The sequence below is a fragment of the Tribolium castaneum genome, chromosome 9, assembly GCF_031307605.1.
Source record: "Tribolium castaneum strain GA2 chromosome 9, icTriCast1.1, whole genome shotgun sequence".
Classification (NCBI taxonomy): Eukaryota; Metazoa; Arthropoda; class Insecta; order Coleoptera; family Tenebrionidae; genus Tribolium; species Tribolium castaneum.
Genome location: NC_087402.1, coordinates 3,524,014 through 3,547,066, shown reverse-complemented (window position 1 = coordinate 3,547,066; position 23,053 = coordinate 3,524,014). Strand labels below are relative to the sequence as shown.

General features: G+C 40.5%; 5 protein-coding genes across 5 annotated transcripts; 1 reads left to right on the top strand and 4 right to left on the bottom strand.

Moving 5' to 3' along the window:
• Nucleotides 1-23: 23 nt before the first annotated feature.
• Dim1 lies at nt 24-738 on the bottom strand. The gene is made up of 3 exons (XM_970335.4): nt 558-738; nt 371-507; nt 24-321 (listed from the first exon to the last, which is right to left on the bottom strand). The coding sequence occupies exons 1-3, from the start codon at nt 633-635 to the stop codon at nt 108-110; spliced, it is 429 nt and encodes a 142-aa protein (XP_975428.1). The 5' UTR covers nt 636-738; the 3' UTR covers nt 24-107.
• Nucleotides 739-929: 191 nt separating this feature from the next.
• On the top strand, nt 930-21,628 carry LOC664324 (dynein axonemal heavy chain 1). Its single transcript, XM_015979079.2, has 38 exons — nt 930-1,261; nt 1,313-1,420; nt 2,875-3,038; nt 3,156-3,485; nt 4,055-4,181; nt 4,227-4,359; nt 4,404-4,624; nt 4,671-5,314; nt 5,361-6,785; nt 6,837-6,969; nt 7,022-7,249; nt 7,297-7,617; nt 7,664-8,663; nt 8,891-9,001; nt 9,055-9,146; nt 12,345-12,499; nt 12,547-12,865; nt 13,166-13,379; nt 13,426-13,913; nt 13,960-14,122; nt 14,164-14,324; nt 14,375-14,599; nt 14,649-14,882; nt 14,939-15,101; nt 15,153-15,531; nt 15,579-15,681; nt 15,733-15,982; nt 16,035-16,271; nt 16,320-17,394; nt 17,445-17,907; nt 17,962-18,157; nt 18,278-18,471; nt 18,666-18,820; nt 18,874-19,825; nt 19,876-20,144; nt 20,307-20,533; nt 20,578-20,759; nt 20,804-21,628. Exons 1-38 carry the CDS (start codon nt 962-964, stop codon nt 21,146-21,148), a joined length of 12,486 nt encoding a protein of 4,161 aa, XP_015834565.1. The 5' UTR covers nt 930-961; the 3' UTR covers nt 21,149-21,628.
• CNMaR (CNMamide Receptor) lies at nt 9,241-12,014 on the bottom strand. The gene is made up of 5 exons (XM_015979078.2): nt 11,223-12,014; nt 10,034-10,151; nt 9,660-9,765; nt 9,387-9,611; nt 9,241-9,334 (listed from the first exon to the last, which is right to left on the bottom strand). Coding segments are annotated over exons 1-5 (1,230 nt in total). The 5' UTR covers nt 12,003-12,014; the 3' UTR covers nt 9,241-9,333.
• Slimp (Seryl-tRNA synthetase-like insect mitochondrial protein) lies at nt 21,157-22,496 on the bottom strand. The gene has a single exon (XM_064358972.1). The coding sequence runs from the start codon at nt 22,494-22,496 to the stop codon at nt 21,186-21,188; it is 1,311 nt and encodes a 436-aa protein (XP_064215042.1). The 3' UTR covers nt 21,157-21,185.
• Nucleotides 22,326-23,036, bottom strand: LOC664314 (uncharacterized protein). Its single transcript, XM_015979077.2, has 2 exons — nt 22,860-23,036; nt 22,326-22,809 (listed from the first exon to the last, which is right to left on the bottom strand). Exons 1-2 carry the CDS (start codon nt 22,947-22,949, stop codon nt 22,498-22,500), a joined length of 402 nt encoding a protein of 133 aa, XP_015834563.1. The 5' UTR covers nt 22,950-23,036; the 3' UTR covers nt 22,326-22,497.
• Between the last annotated feature and the right edge of the window lie 17 nt (nt 23,037-23,053).

The following is a 23,053-nucleotide window of genomic DNA, read 5'->3' as shown; positions in this document are numbered from 1 at the left end:
TGCTTGACCTGTTAAAAGAGCCATTTATTTTGTATTTTCTGTTTTATTAATCAAATTACACAAATAAAATAATTTACACTTAAAATTACGCCTTTCACTGCACAAAATCAATACCTATACTTGGTTGAATAGTCTTTGGGAGACACAACCAAACCCCGCCCTTTCCTAGCCCCCCTGTACACAGTCTCAATAATATCAATCATCTCTTGTTTATCCTCCAAAGGCCAGTTAATCTTATTGTTATTACCAGTACCCAAGTCAATCATTATGTGCTTGTTTCTGAAGAAAAACATCACAGTACACGGGTCATACAACTCGTACCTAAAACACACCCATTAAAGACTCAAACGCTACAAAACAGCACTTTTACATTTTATTAAAATCGGGAACTTCGGTAATATCTACGAGATAAATAACGGCAAAATTCTTCACTTTTTCGGCTATGCTGTACATCACTTCGTCCATTTTCATACACGAGGGGTCCCAATCGTGCCCGAAACGAATCACCTAAGGTAAAGTAAAAAAAAAGGAGCACAAAGACACTGGGGGCCACTTACCACAACCCGGTCCTCTTCCGACAAAATGGCCTGGTCTACCTGCCAGCCGTTGTGTAAATGGGCCAACATATACGACATTTTGGCGGTTTTTATTCGAAATTCGGCAAAAAATAAGATTTTTCTGAAGTAAATACGACCGACGAACTGTCAGTGTCAAATGTCGCTAAAGCAGGAATTTTCTAGAAGCGAAACTTGCGCCCTCTGGAACTTCTCATATTTAAATTTAAATAGTGAAAAAAAATGCGCTCCTAATTTTATGTATTATTTTATTAATTGTTATATCTTTTGAAGTCAAAAATGACTTACATTTGAAGCTATTTTATTAATTAAATGAGGCAACAATTGTCGAATTGGAGTTAATAGAAGCTGCTGACAAAACAATTGAACTCGTTGACAGTAAGAAAATGCATCAGTCTGATAAATTGTCGACTGATCGTCAATCAGTGGCAAAAGATGGAAAAACGGTGATAGAGCGCCCCAAAAGGGCAACACGGGGCTATTATTCGGAAATTATAACGAGTGAAGACTACGGGCGCGACGTGGATGCCGAGGGCTTGATCGGTTGCTCGCGCAAAACGAATTACTTATGGCAAGTCAAGACCGAAAAGCACGCCCCAACTGTGTTCAAATTTCAATCGCCGAGACAAAAACTCGACTTGAAAGACGCCGAAAGGTGGATGACGTTCGATGAGGATGAGCTCATTGTAATTTTTTTGGAATTCGTGGAGTCCAAAATCAAAAAACCCCAATTTTAGGAGTTCTCTGTCGATACTTTCAAGCCGAAAGTGCAGCTGCAGCAAACTGTTTACCCCTTTGAGATGACCAGGAGTGTAGCTACCGAGCGGCTACGCAGGTCTTTCCAGGTTGATACCGAGATAATTTGACTCATTGTCACTTAATTTTATCATTTTGGGGATTGTACCCTGGCCATAAAACAATTTATGGAGCTTTTGTTCATAAACGGGTTAATTAAGGCCGATATTGTGCCAAGGACCGTATAATTACAACAGTATTTATTGTAACCGCGAGATGTATGAATATCAGCTGGTTTCCAAGAAAGAGCCTCTCGGAATAAACAAGTTACACAAATATAATTAATTAACCCGCTTTCGGGGCCCTCTTAACTACATTTTTATAATACGGCTTCATTCCAGTAAATTCTATGACCAAGGAAACATGCACACAATAGCTCATTTGTGTTTCTTTTCACGTGGTTGAAGTTTAAAAGCTCCATTTATATTTTGTTATGTTTATCCCTCCAATTTGTGCGCATTTTCGTGAAGAAAAACTTCTGAAAACGTTCCCGTTGACACAGTTTTATAAATAAATATAAATTGTTTTTTTAAGGAAATCCAGAATCTTTTTGATAAAAATAGTAATCTAATTAACTGCTACAAGTGTCTCTTACGTCGTACCCTATTTTTTTCAATAAGTGTTTGCTGAAAGATTAGCTAACGAACGGAAGACGGAATGAAATACAGAAAGTAATGACTTTCGGGATAATGAAAAATTCATGCAATTTTTCCTTAGATATTAATTTATTCATTCAACCTTTTTATCTTGTAATATTTTTTGGATTTGATTTAATTAATAAATAAGAATAAATTTCCACTTTAAGGATTTTATGATATTTCCAACTAAAATACTAATTTGTTTAACTTATTTGTCCCATAATTAATCTATTTAATTGTGAATAATTTTAATAAAAAGAAAGCTCAAATTACGGAGAAAATTTGTAATTTTCTTTAGATTGGAAACATTTCAAACGTAGGTACTTAAGTATTTTAAATTGGATGAAAATAGGGAAGATTCATTAATTAAATACCGTAGATTTTATGTTTTATACTTGACTTTTATTTCAAACTTGGAAATGATGTAATTTGAGTAAAATTTGTCACTGCTCTACAATTTTCTGACTGATGACGAGAAGAAAATAATAGCAAGATGAACTTGCTGTATTTTTTCCTATCTTTCTTAAAATATTCATCTTTTCTCAGCTAATAAAGACTCGGCTAATATCTTTGTTAATATTTTTTGTTCACTCTGTATTAAATTTGTCTTTCCATTTTCGTACAGCCCATATAAATAGAAACCGATCATCCGTGTACTGTGTTCGAGTCAAGGAACGACTTTTAAAAGGAAAAGAATTCTTTATTTTTCTTGGCAAGTTGGAGCAAAATAATTACCTACGCTATTTTCCATCAATTGATCCCGGACAAAATTTGCATACAGAATATAGAATAATGGCTAATGAGACATTTTTTTCTTTAGAACTTTATGATAAAAATAAAAAAGTTTTTATTGCCCTTTCTCACAGGCCAAAAATATCCAACTTTTGCTCGAAAAACTGGATATTGAACCAGCCCACATGGTCTCAGTGCAGCTTTTGGAACAATACTACCCCAATAAAGTTCCTCACGTTAACATCATCACGAATTACCTGCCGTTGGAGCTATTCGACGACGAGGAATACGACTGCAGGTGTGCCACCGCTAAACCCAATTACAAAATAATTACCTCATCAGTGGCATCCAAATAAACACGCGCTTTAATCAAGCGCCGTTTGTTCCGACGTTTTATTAATATTTATTCCGAAAGGACACCGGAAAACTGGCTAGAATTGGGAATCGTCAAAGGTGTGCGCAATCCCCTTCCCGGCGAAGCTTTCGTACCTGTTGAATCCTACGTTTTGGAGCCTTTCACGCGCCTCAACGATCTTTTCGCCCATTTGGGACAATGGGTGAACGTCGCCGTCCAGGACTACAATCCCGAGACCAAGCTTTGGAAAATTTTAACTCTTGATGGCACCCGAAGATCGTTCGAATTACCTCGGATTTATGTCATGTTTAAAGCTGAAGATCCTTCAGTTTTTGCACAGAGAATTAAAGCAGCCGTGGATTTACGACGAGAGACTGAAGCAACATTAAGGTAGGAAAAACGTGATTTAATTGAAATTACCAAACACGTGCATAAAAGTTATAAAGTTGTGTTTTGTAATGAAGACAGCCGAGTTAAGCCACTTATCAACAAATACAAAGCAAAAGTTTTAATAAGAGAACGGTGGTTTTGTTTGAAATTTTCTCGGTTTTTTGCAGTCGAAGTAATGAATTTGTGTCAAAGTCAAGGATTGGCCCCGACGGACGGTTCGGTGAATAAAATCACCTCCTGCTTGAATGTAAAGTTTAATTATTGGCAATCTTGCTGCAAACACTGCAATTACAAAAACATTCAATAATTGCAAGGCAAAATGAAATTAACTGCGTGTTGTCTCATTGCATTCAATAAAATTGAAATTAAACTTCAGTAATAATCAAGTGAAATACGTTTAATGTGTGGTGGATGCGCCGGTTTCAATAAAAATTTAAAACTGAATAAGCGGAAGTGTAAAATAAACACAATTTTTGCTTGATTTTTTACTTACTATCCATAGAGAAATTTAAAATAAAAATGTTTGTTTAGAAATGGTGGATGCGCCGGGTTTAATATTCCAATTTTAGATACAAATTTTATTTAAATACGATGCTTCTTGTGGAAATACCTGAACTGGACGACGATTTAATAGACAGAATCTACTATTCAGCGACTAGAAACAATTTCATAAAAGAAGCGACCTCGTGGTCGAAGGTCCGTTAATATAATTTTTACTCGTCATTTAAATGAAATTTTTAGCTCGTTAAGCAAGTTCAGTTTTCTTATCAGCAAACACATTGCGATCTTCAATTCAGAAGAGACGCAGAGAAAGACGCGAGATTAAAGCCGTATGTCGAAGTGACGGCAAAAGGATGGGATGATCCTCTTAAGAGTTGGGTTGACTTTTTTTAATTTGGATTACACTGTGTTTTATAGTTGTTGCTAAAATTAAAACTGGTATGAAGTCGTTTTCGGGAATGTGTGAATATTTCAGATGGATGAACATTTATGTGATTCCTGAGACGTATCGCGCCATGTTTTTGGTAGTTGGAGAATGTTTAAAAATCGAGCAAATGTCCCTGTTTACTAAAAGTTACGGAATCAAGCATATCACACTTGAAGAGTTCGACACGGTGCAATCTCAGTGCACTAACAATGTAAAAATATTTCCGGGAAAAACAAATTGCGTGAAACTTCTTTCAGGTCATCAAACATATGCAAGGACAGTGGGTTGAAACGGTCGTTTATAATATAAGAATGTGTTTAGGGGACGTGGGTAAAGGTTGGTTTGACATCACCGTTTACAACCACGAAGTATATGAAGTGTCCAAGTTGAAAAGGTTCATGGAATTAGTTAAATTCCGGATGCAGTACACTCTCAGAGTTCTAGTTCTTCATTCCATCGAAGTGTATATCGATTTGATTGAGACTCCGTGCTTGCCGTGTCTCGAAGTTGACGATGATTTCGTCTGGGGGTCAAACCTAATTGAAAGTCCTTTCGTGTCTAGAGCTTCGGCAATTTTCATATTACAATTAAAAATGGACGAAAACTCTGCTTTTTACTCAACGAATTTGGAACAATTCGAGAAAGTTTTGCTCAGATTATACGACACGGCACTGACTTTCACGCACAAAATCAAACAGGTGCATCCGTTTCTACTGAAGAATTTAAATTTTCCGCATGATTTAATGCTGTCGTCGATTGGTTTACTGGCAGACGAGGTGGTTAGTGTCAGGGAGAGATTTCTTCTAGCTTACAAGAAGGCGCTAATACCTTTAAGAGCATTTGCCAAGGAATTTGATATCCACATTGAGCTTTTTATCCTCGATGTCAAAGACTACGTCGAGTAATTTCCTTAGTTGTCCAGGGTTAGAACTCAAATTAATTTTCAGACGATTTAAAAATGACCAACACACGGCGTCCGAAGTTAAAGAAGAAGTTTCCTTTCATTTAAGAATGAAAGCGAATCTGGAGGCTACTTTACCGACGACTATAATCATAGGCCCGTTTTTTATCACAATTGAGCAGTTGAGGCACTTTCTGATTAGTAAACGCCAAGAACTTGCGACTAAACTTTTGGATATGTTCTGTCTAAGAATGAGAAATTGTATACTGGACGTTCTCGAGGAATATACTCGAATAAGCGAGAAACTGAATGAGAAACCGGATAATATTGAGAACGTTTTCGAGATACGGGAATGGATGGAGACCATTCCGATGTTGGTCAGGGCTCAGGAAGATTTGGTTCGCCGATACGTAATCGAATATGACGTTTTGGAGCACTTTTGGTACGCTCTTCCTCAGGAAGATTTCGAAAATAAATGGGAAGCTGTCGGTTGGCCGTACAAACTCGCAAAACAGGTGGAACAAACCGAGCAATATCTCAAAGAAGAAGAGGAGAAGTTCTACAAGATTCAACTGAACGACGAGTATAACCTTCAAGAGAAAATCGAAGGTTTTACCGCACAAGTTGTCAAAATGGCCAAAGAGAAGGACTTTTCCAGGACTCACGAAATCGCCGTCGATATGCGTCGGCTGTGGAAGGCCTTGAAAGAGGCGCAAGAACAAGGACAACTTTTGAATCAAAGACAAAAACTCTTTAACATCCCAGTTGTTCCGTTTGATAATCTCTTAAAGTTGATCAAGGAGTTTGAACCGTACAAAACACTCTGGATTACGGCGTCGGATTGGTTAAGAGCGTACGAAATGTGGATGGATAATCCTCTCGTTAATATAGATAGTGAAGCAATCGAGAGATTGGTCACAGATATGTACAAAACCATGGTCAAGTCAGTCCGAGTTTTTGCCGAAATTGAAGCGGTCCAAGAAGTAGCACTGGAAGTAAAAAGACAGATCGAGGAGTTCAAACCTTTGATTCCCCTCTTATTGAGTCTGAGAAACCCGGGGATGAGGCAAAGACATTGGGATAAATTTAAAGAAGAGACTGGTATTAACATAGTTTGGACTCCTGCAACCACGTTTAAGGATTGTCTTGACTTGGGAGTGGCGGAATACACCGAAAGATTAGTGGGAATCGCCGATGAGTCAAGCAAGGAGTATGCAGTCGAACAAACGTTAGAGAAAATGATGAACGAGTGGGAGAACTGCACTATGGAGTTAACACCGTATAAAGACACCGGGACGTATATTATGAAAATCCCCGAGGAGACGCAACAGATGCTCGATGACCATCTCGTTTTGACTCAACAGGTCAGTTTCAGTCCGTTTAAAGGACCCTTCGAGCAGATGATCGACCAGTGGGAGGAAAATCTTAAGATCACATCGGACGTCATCGAGGAATGGATGGACGTGCAAAAGTATTTTTGGCCATAATTAATAATTGGACGAGTTAATGGTGTTTACTCTAGGCAATGGATGTATTTAGAACCCATCCTAACAAGTGAAGATATCAGAATACAACTTCCGGCGGAAAGTAAAAAGTACGGTTCGATGGAACGAACCTGGCGTCGCATTATGAGAGGAGCTCGAGATAATCCATACGTAATACAAACCCATTCCCCGTCACGACATTGAATATGCTAATTAATTGTAGATACTGAAATATTGCGCCGACCGGAAACTGTACGAGAGTCTCAAAGACGCTAATCATATCTTAGATATCGTCCAGAAAGGACTTGCCGATTATTTGGAAACCAAACGAATGGTATTCCCCCGATTGTACTTCCTGAGTGACGATGAATTGTTGGAGATTCTCTCGCACGCTAAGAATCCATTGGCCGTGCAACCTCATTTGCGTAAATGTTTCGAGAATATAGCGAGAGTAAGTCTAACCATTTGATTGTTATTGTTTACAATATTATTATTTAGTTGAACTTCGAGTCGGATCTGTGTATCACACAGATGTTTTCGGCCGAAGATGAGTGCGTTAGCCTCAACCCGACGCTCTACCCCACTGCCAACGTCGAAAATTGGTTACTTCTCGTGGAATCAAGTATGAGAAATACGATACGAACGATCCTTGGAGATTCATTGAAAGAAATCAATGATAAACCGAGAGACGTGTGGGTCCTTGAGTGGCCAGGCCAGGTGGTCATTGCCGGGAGTCAAACCTTTTGGACTGCCGGCGTCGAACACGGAATTGGGGGAAATACCCTAAATGATTTTCTCGAAAATGTCGTTTTCACTAACGTAATTGATTGATTTCGCTTTGGGTGAATTTTATTAGTCGTTTTAGTTGGACGCGCTTCGCGGTTTGGTCAAAGGTTCATTGTCTTTCCTCCACCGGGAGATTCTCTCAGCTTTGATTGTTATTGAAGTACACGCACGTGACGTTACTCAAAAACTGGTCGACTTGAGTATCACAAACGTGAACGATTTTGATTGGATAAGTCAGTTGAGATATTACTGGGTAGAGCCTGATCTTAAAGTTCGGGCGGTTAATGCCGAATTTCAATACGGTTACGAATATTTGGGCAATAGCGGTCGCTTGGTTATAACTCCTTTAACCGATCGCTGTTACTTAACTTTAACAGGGGCTCTCCATTTGAAATTTGGCGGAGCTCCGGCCGGCCCAGCCGGTACCGGAAAAACCGAAACCACCAAAGATTTGGCAAAAGCAATGGCTCTACAGTGTGTTGTTTTTAACTGTTCGGACCAGTTAGATTTCATGGCGATGGGTAAATTTTTCAAAGGGTTGGCCAGTTCCGGCGCTTGGGCGTGCTTCGACGAGTTTAATCGAATTGATATTGAAGTGTTATCAGTCGTTGCACAACAAATCACGACTATACAGAAAGCGCAACAGGCGCGTCTCGACGTTTTTATTTTCGAAGGATCCGAAATTAAATTAAAGGAGTCTTGCGCCGTTTTCATAACTATGAATCCGGGTTATGCCGGCCGAACTGAACTACCGGATAATTTGAAAGCTCTCTTCCGACCCGTTTCAATGATGGTCCCGGATTATAGCTTAATTTCCGAAATTTCGCTCTTTTCATTTGGGTTTAGTAACGCGAAGTTGTTGGCGAATAAAATAACCACAACTTTTAAATTGAGTTCGGAACAATTGAGTACACAGGATCATTACGATTTCGGGATGAGAGCCGTCAAAACTGTGATAGCGGTGGCTGGGAATTTGAAACGAGAGAAACCAGAAATGAACGAGAGTCAAATTGTGTTGAGAGCGTTGCGGGATGTAAACGTTCCCAAGTTTTTGAAGGACGACCTTAAACTGTTCAATGGTGGGTTAATTAATTAGACGCTTTTGCGGGAAGCCAACGACAGCCAAAAATATCATTTAATCAAGAATTGATTCTCTTGTCTAACGCATCAAAATAAAATTCTTGAAAGCGGGTTTTTGCATAAGATTTGATTGAATTTTTCGCATGCTTGTGTAAGAATTGCTTGTCGGTGTCTGCCCGCAAGCCGTCCGCTCGTGTCGTATATTGGCTCCAATAAATTATTGCAGGAATAGTTTCGGACTTGTTTCCGAAAATGGTGGAGGAGCCGGTCGATTACGGCGTGCTGGAGGAATCGATCCGCGCGTCTTGCATCAAGATGGGATTGGAAGACGTGAACGGTAAGCTTTGTGGGGAGTAAAGGTCGAGCAGATGCTGTTAATTTGGATTCCAGAATTTGTCCGGAAAGTGATTCAATTATACGAGACTACGATAGTCCGACATGGATTAATGCTGGTGGGACCGACGGCGTCCGGGAAAACAAAGGTAGGGCAAAATCGAAAGAAACGACGATTATTTTTCGTTATTTATGTGAGTACACCTCACCCAAACGCTCGTAAAGTCGATGAGTAATGAGACGTCATTTTTAAATCGTTTATTTCAACATCGAGGACATTAAACAACAAGTTTTTAAAAAAATATCAGTGGACCCTCCGTTTCTCGCTTAGTGTGATCTAGAAGAATTAAATTAATTAAAGTTTAATAAAGCGAGGCGGATTTTCTTACCACTTGGCGTGGAAAGGTGTGCTAGCTAGCCGTTTTAAATTATTCCGAAGGAGTTGCCAGAGACAACGGCGAAATGTCACGCCGCACATTGCGTAAAGTAAAAAGTTTATGCTGAAGTTGGTGTAATAAAGCAACATGGCGAACTGCTGTATGCAGTATAGGGTTTCAGGCGGATTTTTTTGCTGAAGGGTGAAGACAAAATACACAGAGAGACGAGTCACATAACTAAAACAAAACATTCAGATTTTCCCTTATGAACTTTGCTCGAATTACCTTGGGAAATTTAGTGCAATGAAGACGGACGATATTAGGAGAAGCATTTTAGTAATGTTTTGTTGGCTTCGCGTCGAAGCAACGTTTCTCGCTGACATTTTTATATCTAAAAGAAATTCTCATTACTGCAACTTTGATGGGACGCCCCAAACCGCATCATGAAATAGTTGTGAAAGTAGGAACCTTATTACTCAACAATTACACTTTGAAGTTAGAAACAACGTCCCACCTGGAACGCTGTTCCCAATTATGTTGTGCTTTGAAATGTTAATCGAAATAGACAGAACCACGAAATTTAAACTGCAAGCGCAGTGATGAAAGCGCAAATTTGGGCGAGGGCGTAAAAATTAACTTGTGAATAGTTTAAAACTTACGTATGCAAGGACATCTCTCTAGTTGGTTATTGTTGTATTTTTTACTTGATCTCAAAGGATTGGACTTTTGGGAGACGTGTGATTGCTGGGAGCCTTGTCGCCTATTGGAACAGCCGCTCTGGAAACAAGTTTCAGTTTTCTCCTTAATAAACTTCGAGACTGACAGAATTTTAATCTAAAAATTATTGCGTCATGTCGGAATGTTAAATACTCGACTTTCCATTAAGGAAATTGGCGGTTAAGCTGATACAGATCACGGTATCACACACTAAATAAATTAATAATGCAAATGTGATAAAATGTTATGTCAGTGTGTGTAGATGAGACAATGTACATATTTCACCAAAATTTAAACAAATAAAACATTATTCTTGAATTCAAGCATGCATAAACAGAACAGCAAACTGAATTTAACTCGCCCTGAGAATCAGCAGCTGTTTCCCCATTTACTGTACTTTCAAACAGGAATTAATAAATTCCTTAACATAAATTATCTTGTCTGGTTCGGTCTCGTGATTTTTTAAAAAAAGTCAAATCTTGGCCGTTTAACATTCGATCAATTTTATCTTGAGCTTAAATCTAGCTTTTATGGCTCGTGTCATCGTCATTGTTTGTTTACATTTTTCCTCCTTAAGGACGTCAACAGGAGACTTAAAGACAAATATTTATAGCATCAAACCGTTCCAACTTTGATTTAGTAAACAATAGTTTTAAATTAATTATTCGATTTGGAGAATCGAGAGTAATTATAACACATTGCTGAAATTATTAAGTTAAACTTAATTCGCAATTAATCTACTATTTTTTCTACGAGTATGTAATTTTATATAACAATAAAACCGACGCTAGTTCGCCCTTCATTGTCGCCATCGTAAATGCGATACGACCCCGTTAATGACGTTATTTCGGAAGAATACATCTCTGTGGAAGATTTTAGTAAAACCACCATTCATTAATTTCTTTTGGTTGATGTATCAATTGAAAGCAAATTCCGACGTCAAACTGGTATTTTTCAGTGTTCATGGTGTAGGTGTAGGAAATAATTAATCAATCAGTATATAGAAAGGCCGGTTTTTTTTGGTCGTGAAGGGTTGTCATAGAGTGGTTGACTGAAATAAAGGCTTTATAAAGCTCGGATCGATACGTTAATGGTGTTAAAGCTCGTGTAATTATTTAATTAAGAAGGTACCTGGACGTTTGAGTGCTGAAGTTCGGTTTTATCCGTATCAGTGTCTAGATACTCGTCAATGGAGCTCGCCTGAAGTCTTCTCCGAAACAAGAAAAGATTCCTCGCAATCATCGTATTCATTGTGACTATCAGTACAAAGGGCACAATTAAAGTTGCCATAGTATCGACAAAATTGACCACTTTCATGAATTCAAAGTATGCCGGTTTCATTTCGCATTCGGGATGCTTTCCATCGTGATTATTGATAACACCAGCTATCCAGAAGAGATATAGTTGAGATAACATAGCCACAGCCGTCAAACTGATAACTACAGTTTTCGCCCTCGAAACAGTACAAATATGCGGCCTTTGCAAAGGATACTGGACAGCGATGAATCTCTCGACGGTGAAGGCAACAATAAGCCAAACACTCAAAGAAGCACATACAGAGCTTAAGTATACGAAAAACTGGCACCAGCCGTCCGCATTGTATATTTCGAAAACGTTATTAAAGCTGCAGTGAACCACCAAAACCACGCACAAAAAGCCGAAATCGGCGATGGCCAAAGCGGCCAAGTAGTAGCTGGAACTACGCATTTTTAAGTGGGTGCTCAAGAACACCACGCAAGATAGGAAATTGCCGACGAAGCCGACGGCCATTATTATGGGAATGTAGTAAGTGTGGAGCAGTTTGAGATAGGAATGGAAAGGGTCGCAGTAGTAGCCGCCAGGGTCTAAGTCGGTGGAATTGATAGGAAACTCCTCCGAAAAGTTCGCGAAGATCTGGTTCAAGCGACGCATTGTGAGGACGTCGCGACGCGCACTGAAGTGTCTTAGAACCAGAGCGCTGATTTAAACGAAACACGCACGCGTTATTGCAACACGACGATTTCTGATTTTTATTAGGCTGTTTTGCACCGAGTGAATCGAAAAAACTGCGACTTTTGGTATCTTTGTAATGTTATTGTTTTCACGGACTAAATACACAGGGCGCCTTTGGGAGAAATCGCAAGGTTTCACGTGCGATAATAAAATAAATTAATAAACAAAGTGCTTCTATATTTTTTATTGTTCGTTCGAAAATTACCACAAATTTCTGGCTACATGAAAATTTTTCGTTTTCAAGATTTTTTCATTATGTAGTGCTACGAAGTGTTGAAAGCTGCGATGACGGCGCTCGATGGGCAGCCCCAGCCCAGCGGCCAACCATTCCGTCCTGTGCACACCTACGTCATGAACCCCAAATCCATCACAATGGGCCAATTATACGGCGAGTTTGATTTGCAGACTCACGAATGGTATTTCCTGTCGAGTGGCTAAAAATTCAATTAAAAATTTTGTACAGGACGGACGGGATTCTCCCGTGTTTGGTGCGCATTGGAGTGGCTGCGGAGAACAAAGACAAGCGTTGGTACGTTTTCGACGGGCCCGTGGACGCTGTCTGGATCGAAAACATGAATACCGTCCTTGACGATAATAAAAAATTGTGCTTGAGCAGCGGCGAAATAATCAAACTGCGAGATACAATGACGATGATGTTTGAAGTTGCAGATTTAGCTGTAGCTTCTCCGGCGACTGTCTCCCGATGCGGGATGGTTTACCTCGAGCCGGGAGTTTTGGGATTAGCGCCGTTTATCAACTGTTGGTTGAAACGACTCCCAAAGGTGGGTCACGTTTTTAATTCATTTTTTCCCATACTGGAAGTCGTAAAGCAACACGTGGGCGCTTGATGTTTAAATAAAAAAGCAATTACAGGTGGAAGAAATTCGGTCTAGGGTTCTATATAAAGCGAGAAATTAATTTCGAGCTGTCCTTGTTAGATAATTCCGTTTCTACAAGGATTCGTCGATTGCTTATAACGCGAAATCCCGCCGGCTGTCTTATGATTCCGGCAGATAGTTTTACAAATGATAAATTACAATTGCACTTGGATCAGAAATCAATACCAATTTTATTATTTTTAGCTGGCGGCGCCTTTCGCCGACAAATTCAAAGAGTTGATTTATGCATATGTGGTGCCAGGGATTGAACTAGTCCGTAACCGGCTTAGGGAGATCTTGACTTCTGTTGATTCGGCCCTTTTGTACAAATTTCTACGTTTGATGGATTACTGGCTTTTGCCGTTATCGGGGCGTGATAATAAACCGCCCCCAGGACCACAGTTTTTAGCTTTGATTCGTATAAAACCCCAAATGTTAAGACACAACCAAAACAAAATTTTTAGCCGAGCTTTTGGCTCCTTGGGTCATTTTTTCGATGATTTGGAGCATCGGCTGCACTTGCGATAACCGGAGTCGCGTACGTTTCGACCATTGGCTCAGGGGAAAAATGCTAGAGGAAGGAGATGAGCCGTACTTTCCCCAGAAAGGTCTGGTGTACGATTATAGATTGCACGATGGTGGGTTTACTGACCCTACGGAGGATGGAAATCCCATGCCACCGCACTGGTACAGCTGGATGGACAATGTGGAAGAATTTAAAATCACAGTGGACATGAAATATTCCGATATGGAAGTTCCGACTATGGATACTGTACGAAACGCCAAAATGTTGGAAATAGTTTTGAACAACTACGATAATGTGTTATGTGTCGGCCCAACGGGAACTGGAAAATCTCTCACAGTTGTCGGAAAGTTGAGCCGAAGTATGCACAAGAAGTTTATTTGCGATTTTATGAGTTTCTCAGCGAGGACTTCGGCTAATCAAACCCAGGTATTAAAACGAATTAAAAGCTATACGTCAAGTCCTTATAACCCAGGATTTGCTCGATTCAAAACTCGATCGACGAAGAAAAGGCGTGTTTGGACCTCCGGTCTTAAAACGCCAGATCTTTTTCATTGATGATTTTAACATGCCGGCTTTAGAAGTGTACGGTGCCCAACCACCCATCGAACTAATTCGTCAATGGATGGATTTTGGAGGTAATAACAAAATTTTTGAACGTATTTAGTCCTGTTTCAAGGTTGGTATGACCGGAAAAACATCGGCGACTTTCGCACAATTATTGATACGAATTTTTGTGTCGCGATGGGACCCCCTGAAGGGGGCAGAAACCCGGTCACGGCTAGATTATTGAGACATTTCCATTATTTGGCCTTCATCGAAATGGAGGATGATAGTAAGGTCGGTTTAACCCCGATTTTTGTGGATTAGGGTTAATTCAATTGTCGTAGAGGAAAATTTTCGGAACAATTTTTAAATTTTGGATGGAGCGGATACCGGAAGAGTTTACCTTGGGGCATTTTTACGAACCGATTCTGGAAGCAACACTTAATGTTTATAGCACGATTTTAAAAGAACTGCTTCCTACGCCAGCAAAAACGCACTATACTTTTAATTTGCGGGATTTGAGTAAGGTTTTTCAAGGGTTGCTAATGTTTAATCCTGAAAAAATGACGGTAAGTTGGTCATATATGTGCGATTTTGTATTTTTTGTCCTTACTAAAGGACATAAATTTATTGGTGCGGTTGTGGTACCACGAGTGTTGTCGCATTTTCCAAGACCGATTAGTGAACGACGACGACAGAAACTGGTTTGCAAATTTGCTCAAAAATAAAATCGAGAGTGAGTTTGAAGTTGATCCTGTTTCGGCCTTAGGGACTCAGATGTTGTTTTTTGCCGATTTTATTGATCCAACGACTGATTATCGCGAATATGAACAAATTACTGATTCAGCACGGGTACGTTGCAAAACTCGGAATAGATTAGTAGTGATTTTGGGGATTGTTTGAGGTAGTTATCAAACGTCCTTGATTACTATTTGAACGAGTATAACGAGCAGAGCACGCGTCCGATGAAGCTGGTCCTTTTCCTGGATGCAATTTCGCACGTTTGTCGCATTTCGAGGATCATTCGGCAGCCACTAGGCAATGCACTTCTGTTGGGTGTAGGCGGATCCGGTAATGAGCGTCTTTGGCCAATTTCCGGTTAAATTAAACGAATTTTATTAGGACGACAGAGTCTGACGAGACTTGCGACCTTTATGGCGGAGTACGTTTGTTTCCAGATTGAAATTCACAAAACTTACGGCATGTTTGAATGGCGCGAGGACATCAAAGGACTAATGCTTAAAGCCGGTCTTCACAGACGCGAAACTGTTTTTCTTTTCTCAGACACACAAATTAAATCCGAGTCGTTCCTAGAAGACTTAAATAATGTACTAAATTCCGGAGACGTCCCGAATATTTATCAACCGGACGAATTGGATAAGATTTTCCAAGAAATGAGAGGAGTCGTGCAAGAAATGGGACTCGTGGCAACAAAATCTAATTTATTTGCCACTTATCAGAAAGTAGTGAGAGCAAATTTGCACACAGTGGTCACAATGAGGTCGGTTTTGAGCAAGTAGTCAACAAAGTGAGTGACTTTTGTTGTAGTCCGATAGGTGATATTTTCCGGGCAAGACTACGACAGTTTCCGGCTTTAGTCAATTGTTGCACGATCGACTGGTTTAGCGAATGGCCAGATTCAGCCCTTAGGGTATAGACAATAAAACTAGTGCGAGAACTATATTTATAAATTTTTGTAAAGTCGGTAGCGTTCCAATTTTTGGATGACATGGCTGAATTAGACGTAGGACAAGAAGTCTTGCATGGAATTGTCATGGTGTGTCAATTCATGCATGCAAGTGTTGTCGATGCGAGCATTCTTTACAAGCAAGAGCTTTCGAGACATAATTATGTCACGCCAACGTCTTATCTCGAACTTTTGTCAAGCTATACTGACCTCATGTTGAAAAAAAGAGGAGCTTTATCGGAGGGCATTACGAGATTGTCAACCGGTAGACTAATTCTTTAAATTTTCCTCTTTAGCTTCCTTGTAACTATTTCAAGGCTTGGATAAGCTCAAAAGCACTGCCGAAGAAGTAAAGATCCTTCAGGCCAGCCTTGAAGAAATGAAACCGGCCTTGGAAGCCGCAAAACAAGACGCCGAAACAATGATTGCTGAAATCGCCAAAGATCAAATCATCGCAGAAGAGACGAAAGAAATTGTCGAAAAGGAAGAGCTCGAGGCGGCCAAAAAAGCTCTCGAAACCCAAACAATCGCCGATGACGCTCAACGAGATTTAGGTTGCATTTCAATCACAACACTTTAAAAATAATTCAATCAATCCGCAGATGAGGCAATGCCGGATCTGTTAGCGGCCGAAGCTAGTTTAAAATCGCTTAATAAAAACGATATTTCCGAAGTGCGATCGATGAAGCGTCCGCCGGCCGGCGTAGTATACGTCATTGAATCGATTTGCATCATTAAAAACATCAAACCGGCGAAATTACCCGGAAGAATGCCCGGAGAGAAAGTTTTAGACTACTGGGAGCCGGGTCGCAACATGCTCGCTGATCCGGGCGTGTTTCTAACGTCGTTAATGAACTTTGACAAAGAATCAATCACCGAGGAAATGATCGACAAGCTGAAAAATTACGTATCGAATCCACAATTTCAGCCTGCAAAAGTGGCCAAGGTCTCTAAAGCGTGCAAATCGTTCTGTATGTGGGTTCATGCAATGTATAAATACTACTTTGTAAATAAGCGAGTGGCGCCGAAGAAGGCCGCCTTGGCACAGGCGAAAGCCGAGTTGGCCAAAACCGAAGCCGCTTTAGCCGCAGCCAAGGCAAAAATGCAAGCGGTTTTGGATAATTTAAGATTGTTGCAAGAAAAATTAGGGGCGAAAATTGCTTTCAAAGAGGAGAAAGAAGCGAGTATTCAAATTTGTTTGGAACGGATGAGTCGAGCAGTTCGCCTAATCAATGGATTATCCGATGAGAGAGTTCGCTGGTTGAACACCATTTCGAGCATTGAAGCAAGTGTTGTCAATGTCACGGGTGATATACTCCTGAGTGCCGGTGCTGTGGCTTATCTCACCCCATTTACGGATAAATACAGACGAGGGTTGTTGTCCGAATGGCTCAAAGAGATAAAGGAGCAAAAGATACCCTGTTCGGCTGATCCTAATCCGGTTTCGGTTTTAGCCGAACCGGTCCAGATACGCGCATGGCAATTGGACGGCTTACCGAGGGATTATTTCTCAACGGAGAACGCTGTTCTCGTTTCGAATTCGAAACGTTGGCCTTTGTTTATAGATCCACAGGGACAGGCCAATAAATGGGTTAAGAATATGGAAAGGGCTCAAGGATTGGCGGTGTGTAAAATGGCCGATAAGGAGCTGTTGCGTACTTTAGAGTCGGCGGTTAGGTGCGTTATAACTTTTGAATATTTTCGGTTTGGTTAGATTTGTTGGTCAGGTTTGGTAAACCAGTTTTGATTGAGGGAGTCGGAATTGATTTAGATCCGTCTCTGGATCCAGTTTTACTGCGCCAAAAATTTAAACAGGCAGGAACGTGGATGTTGAAGCTGGGTGAAGTCGTCGTGCCTTACGATGACGATTTTCATTTATACATGACAACGAAATTACCGAATCCGCATTATACGCCTGAAGTTTCAGTTAAGGTTCTTTTGGTGAATTTTACTCTGGTCCCGAGTGGCTTGCAGGACCAGCTGCTGGCTTTAGTTGTCATGCAGGAGCGTCCCGATTTGGAGGACCAGAGAAGTCAGTTGATTGTCGGAAGTACACAGATGAAACAGGAATTGAAGGAAATTGAAGACAGGATTTTGTACAAGTTGAGTTCATTGGAAGGTTCACCTTTGGATGATTTAGATTTTATAATAACACTCGAAGCATCGAAAGTTAAGAGCGACGATATTAAAGTATGGCAAAGGTAAGAGAAATGAACTGCAAATTAAATTGCCTTTTGTGTACAGAATAAAGTGGTCGCTGCTGAAATAACACAAATCGACATCGACAATACACGTGCCTTGTACATTCCCGTAGCAAATAGGGCACAGATATTGTTTTTCTGTTTGTCCGATTTATCAAACGTCGACCCTATGTATCAATACTCGTTGGAGTGGTTCGTTGGTATTTTCATAGCAAGCATGGCCGAGACGGAACGAACCGGTGGGTGTATTATGAGTTATTGAAACTTCTCTATGTGTAAACATTGAAATATTGATGGCTTCTATTTACATACGCGTATCTACGTTTCAAACCGACACTACAATTTTTGGTTTGTTTTAGAAAATATTGATGAAAGAGTTGTCATAATCAACGAATACTTTACGTTCAGTTTGTATAGTAATGTTTGTCGCAGTTTGTTTGAAAAACACAAATTACATTTTGCGTTTTTGATGTGCGCCCGGATATTTATGGACATGGGGAAAATTGACGGGCACGAATGGCATCACTTTTTGGCAGGAGGCACCCCTCTCTCGGTATCACTCTAATCAATTTTTTTTTTTTTTGAAACAGGACACTGTTCAGCGCGACAATCCTCCTTTAGAAGAGATGGGATAAAAAATTACAAAAACCACCCACTTTATCTAAAGGAGGAGGAAACGGTGAAAAGTGACAGTATAAGTGATTTAAATAAAAAAAATCCTCTTAATTTTTATTTCCCTACAAATAGGAAGATCCAAATCCCGCGCCTGATTGGCTCTCGGGCAAAGCATGGAAGGAAATCCTCGCAATGCGTGTCCTTCCAAATTACGTTCGATTCGTCGATACTTTCGCACAATACAAAGAAGATTATCGCGTCATATTTGAGTCTGGGGACCCTCACAGGTTTGTCCCCGTGTTGATACAATCTCTCCACTCCTCAACTTCTCTCAAACTAGAAAACCGTTACCCGAAGAGTTCGAAAAATCATTCTCCGAGTTTCAAAAGCTATTAGTTTTGAAGTGTTTGCGTCCCGACAAAGTGACAAACGCCATGCAAGATTTCATTTCGTCCAAAATGGGTCAGAGATTTATCGAACCACAGACGACCGACTTATCCGTCGTCTTCAAAGACTCCGGGCCTACAACCCCTTTGATTTTCGTCCTGTCCACTGGAACGGATCCGGCCGCAGATCTGTACAAGTTCGCAGACAAGATGAAATTCGCCAAGAGAATGTTTTCGATCTCGCTGGGCCAAGGCCAAGGACCCATTGCCGAGAAAATGCTACACAACGGGACTGAACTCGGCTCGTGGATTTTCTTCCAGAACTGTCACCTGGCGCCCAGTTGGATGCCGCGGTTGGAACGTCTAGTGGAGAATATTTCGCCGGAAATTGTGCATCGGGATTTTAGAATTTGGTTGACGTCGACGCCGTCGCCGCATTTCCCGGTTTCGATTTTACAAAACGGGAGTAAGATGACGATCGAGCCGCCGGCGGGGATTAAAGCCAACATAATGCGTGCTTATACGAATCAAGTGTCTGATTTGATCGATATCCTGCACGGCGATGGCCCGAAAAATTTCAATTTCAAGTGGTTATTGTTCTCGTTGTGTCTCTTCCACGGCGTTTTGCTCGAAAGGCGCAAATTCGGGCCGTTGGGATTCAATATCCCTTATGAATTTACAGACGGCGATCTGAAAATTTGCATCTCGCAACTGAGGATGTTCCTGTGGGAGTATGACGAAATTCCTTTCAAAGTTTTGACATACACGGCGGGTCACATCAATTACGGGGGAAGGGTGACGGATGACTGGGATAGAAGGTGTCTGATGAATATTTTAGCCGATTATTACAAACCGGAAGTTGTCAATGCGGATTACGTCTTTGATGCGCACGGGTTTTACCACCAAGTATTTCGCGTTTTTGCGTATTTGGTGACGTGTTGTAAAAAATATTGTAGATGCCGGCGGAAACGCCATATTATGATTACTTGGATTATATCAAACATTTTCCGATTAACGATGATCCGGAATTGTTCGGGATGCATCCTAATGCTGATATATCGTTCGCACAAGCACAGACTTATAGTTGCTTGTCAACTCTGTTGACGCTCCAGCCGAGACAAGTTGGAGGTGCAGCTGCGAGCGAGGAGGAAGTCATTGCACAAACGGCAGCTTCTATACTTAATCATTTGCCGAGACAATTCGATTTGGAAGCGATTTCGGAGAAGTAGGCACTTAGGCCTGGCGTTTAAGTGACGAGGATAAGGATTTATCAAGCTTTGATACCAAAAAGCGAGTTATTAAAAGTGTCCTTGTCTTTTAAACTCCACCTACACAAAAATTAAATTGTGCCTGCTAATAACCTTTTAAACTATGTACCCTTATGTAGATATCCCGTCCTGTACGAAGAATCTTTAAACACGGTTTTAATCCAAGAAGGAATCCGCTTTAATCGCCTGCTCAAAGCAATAGAAAGCAGCCTCAAAGACCTGCTTAAGGCCATCAAAGGGCTCGTCGTAATGTCTGAAGCACTTGATAAAATGGCGACTAGTTTATTCAGCAACATCGTCCCAGCCCTCTGGTCTAGTAAAGCCTACCCTTCACTCAAACCCTTAGGTACCCCACCAAAAGGTAAAAACATAATCAACCCAAAATTCTAGGCGCTTGGGTCGCCGACTTAGACGCCCGTGTCAAGTTTTTAAACACGTGGGTCGACCAAGGCATCCCTTCAGTCTTCTGGATTTCGGGTTTCTACTTCCCTCAAGCTTTCCTTACTGCGACTTTGCAGAATTTCGCTCGAAAATATGTCGTATCGATTGATACGATTAACTTTTCGTTTAAGGTATGCGTATGTTGCGTTTTGTAGTGGCGTAATTCGAGTCATAGGTTCTCGAACATGCGCCTGCAAAACGACCGGATGACGGATGTTGTATATGGGGGCTGTTTGTGGAAGGCGCGAGGTGGAACAGTTCGGTGGGGACTTTAGATGAGTCGCACCCGAAAGAATTATATACTGAAATGCCGGTGGTTTGGTTACTACCGGAGGAAAATCATGTCAAACCCGAAGGCAGATATGAGTGTCCGGTTTATAAGACTTTGACAAGGGCTGGGGTTTTGTCAACTACCGGACATTCGACGAATTATGTTTTGGCGATTGAAGTGCCGAGTAAAAAATCGGAAGCGCATTGGATCAAAAGAGGAGTGGCACTAATTTGTGCACTGGATTATTAAAAAAAACATTTATTTTAAGTTTTTTTTATTAAATTAATTAAAGATATTTTTGTAACAAACTTGGTAACAAAGATTTGTGATTATAACTGTTTTCTAAAGCGCAAGCTAGGAATCTTTGAACGTTCAAAATTTCGCCGGAAATAACATTAACAAACTTCCTCTCTTTACCATGAGTAAAGAGAAGACGTTTGCTTATGTAGTCACCATACAATGACAAGTAACCAACTTCTACATATGTTCCTGAATAATTCGAAAACATTTCTATTGAAACTTTCAAACTCTCGCCCACTTTTAAATCAACAGCGGGAGCGTAAACTAATCGAAAGTGATAATTCAGAGGTTCATAAATTTCCCGAATTTGTTGTACCAGTGAATCAAAAATTTCATTGCTGTTGTTGCTAGTAGCTACAAAAATTTGCCCGACTGTATTTTGGCTCAAATTAAGTAAATCGGGGCCACTTCCAGGGCTGTATTTGCGCCCCAGTGTGAAAAATTTCAGAGGCAACAGAGCCGACTGTATTGAATTTTTGGCGAAATATGCCATGAAAGAATACAAAGAGGCGCCCCCGACTAAATGAAGCCGATTGATCTCGTTATTTGAGCCGTCCAAAGTGAAAATTTTATTTTTATCCAAGTAATCGGTCCCGCAACCTTCGACAACAAGACTACGGACAAAATCAGCGTTTGAAAATTGGGTGAAGCTTTGGCTTACTAAATTTGATTGGAAATAATTTGTTATGGCAAATTCGAAAAGAGCGGCGTCTGATTTCAAATAACAGAGAGTCGGGCTTGTGTATTCAATTAAATTTTGGGATTTAGCGATTTGGAGGTGATTTTCTTGAATCGGTTTAGGCTGCTCTAAAAACTCATGAATGATTGTTTGAGAATCAAGGGGTGTTTTAGGGTGTAAGAAATTAGGTAACGAGAGAACACCCAAGTTTGCGTTCTCTTCGAGCCCGTAGGTAAATTCTTTCACGTTTTTTAAATCGTCTTTTACTACTTTAATATGAAGCAATAATTTTTCTATGTCACTCTGATTTTTTTCCTCCCCGTCCTGTTTCAATTTATTTATCAAGTTTTGTATTTCTGATCTTGTGAATTCAAGGACGGTTTTGTGGTCATCAATTGTCTTAAAAAAATTCCAACGTTGTTCAATTTTATCCAAGTTAATCGTCAGCTTACGCGCTTCTATACTTTTAATTAAATCATTTTTGTTTTTTAGTATTTCGTCAAAATCAACAAAAGGCGTGAGAACAACAAAATGATGTTGCGCTTTATCACCTGTTACGTACAAAGCCGACGAAAACCGGCGCACAGTTTTTGTAAACACTTGCACAAGTCTTGCCATGTTATGCAATTTTCATTTTCTTGCTTTCTGAGACAGCTTCCGGGTCAATTGTTTCAATTTTGCGTTTCTCCGGTGCTTTCCAGTTACCAAAACCGGCAGCTCTCTCGGATTCTTCTATGGTGTAGGGCTCCAACTCCAGGGCTTTCAGTCTGCGTTTGTGGACTTTGGTTCTGAAGTGTTCGTGCAGAGCGTGGTCATCAATAAAATAACGCGCACAATGGACGCAATAAAACTGGGCACTGCCCGGCTTATCGTAGTCTACTTCTTGGTTCACCAACTTTTCGGCATTTTCGGGCTTGATGTCCTCATCGATCTGTACCAACACGTGAGCCTGTTTTGGGGTTAGGACTATTATGACATTACCTGATCCAAATCTTTGGTTCTTCGCTTCGTACGCCACTTTTTCTTCAAGTGCGTATCGCCATAATGGTACTTTTTGCGTTTATACACCATTTAAAAATAGATTTAATGCAAAATTGAACACTTTTTGGCAGTTGGAAGTGGTTGAGGTTGCGTCAATTGTGGTTGCGTGTAACAATTCGGGGCGCCACATTCAA

What these genes read in the sequence shown, in the direction of transcription:
- CNMaR (XM_015979078.2), bottom strand. Translation starts at nt 12,002, where the DNA reads ATGCGTCGCTTGAACCAGATCTTCGCGAACTTTTCGGAGGAGTTTCCT. An exon ending in AGAGAGATGTCCTTGCATAC is followed by an intron (nt 9,766 to 10,033) that starts GTAAGTTTTAAA and finishes AATTTCTTTTAG; the next exon opens with ATATAAAAATGTCAGCGAGA. An exon ending in ATTGCACTAAATTTCCCAAG is followed by an intron (nt 9,612 to 9,659) that starts GTAATTCGAGCA and finishes GTTTTGTTTTAG; the next exon opens with TTATGTGACTCGTCTCTCTG.
- Slimp (XM_064358972.1), bottom strand. Translation starts at nt 22,496, where the DNA reads ATGGCAAGACTTGTGCAAGTGTTTACAAAAACTGTGCGCCGGTTTTCG.
- LOC664314 (XM_015979077.2), bottom strand. Translation starts at nt 22,949, where the DNA reads ATGGTGTATAAACGCAAAAAGTACCATTATGGCGATACGCACTTGAAG. An exon ending in GAACCAAAGATTTGGATCAG is followed by an intron (nt 22,810 to 22,859) that starts GTAATGTCATAA and finishes GTGTTGGTACAG; the next exon opens with ATCGATGAGGACATCAAGCC.
- Dim1 (XM_970335.4), bottom strand. Translation starts at nt 635, where the DNA reads ATGTCGTATATGTTGGCCCATTTACACAACGGCTGGCAGGTAGACCAG. An exon ending in CGGAAGAGGACCGGGTTGTG is followed by an intron (nt 508 to 557) that starts GTAAGTGGCCCC and finishes ACTTTACCTTAG; the next exon opens with GTGATTCGTTTCGGGCACGA. An exon ending in GTTCCCGATTTTAATAAAAT is followed by an intron (nt 322 to 370) that starts GTAAAAGTGCTG and finishes GGTGTGTTTTAG; the next exon opens with GTACGAGTTGTATGACCCGT.
- LOC664324 (XM_015979079.2), top strand. Translation starts at nt 962, where the DNA reads ATGCATCAGTCTGATAAATTGTCGACTGATCGTCAATCAGTGGCAAAA. An exon ending in GGCCAGATTCAGCCCTTAGG is followed by an intron (nt 15,682 to 15,732) that starts GTATAGACAATA and finishes ATTTTTGTAAAG; the next exon opens with TCGGTAGCGTTCCAATTTTT. An exon ending in TTAAGAGCGACGATATTAAA is followed by an intron (nt 17,908 to 17,961) that starts GTATGGCAAAGG and finishes TTTTGTGTACAG; the next exon opens with AATAAAGTGGTCGCTGCTGA.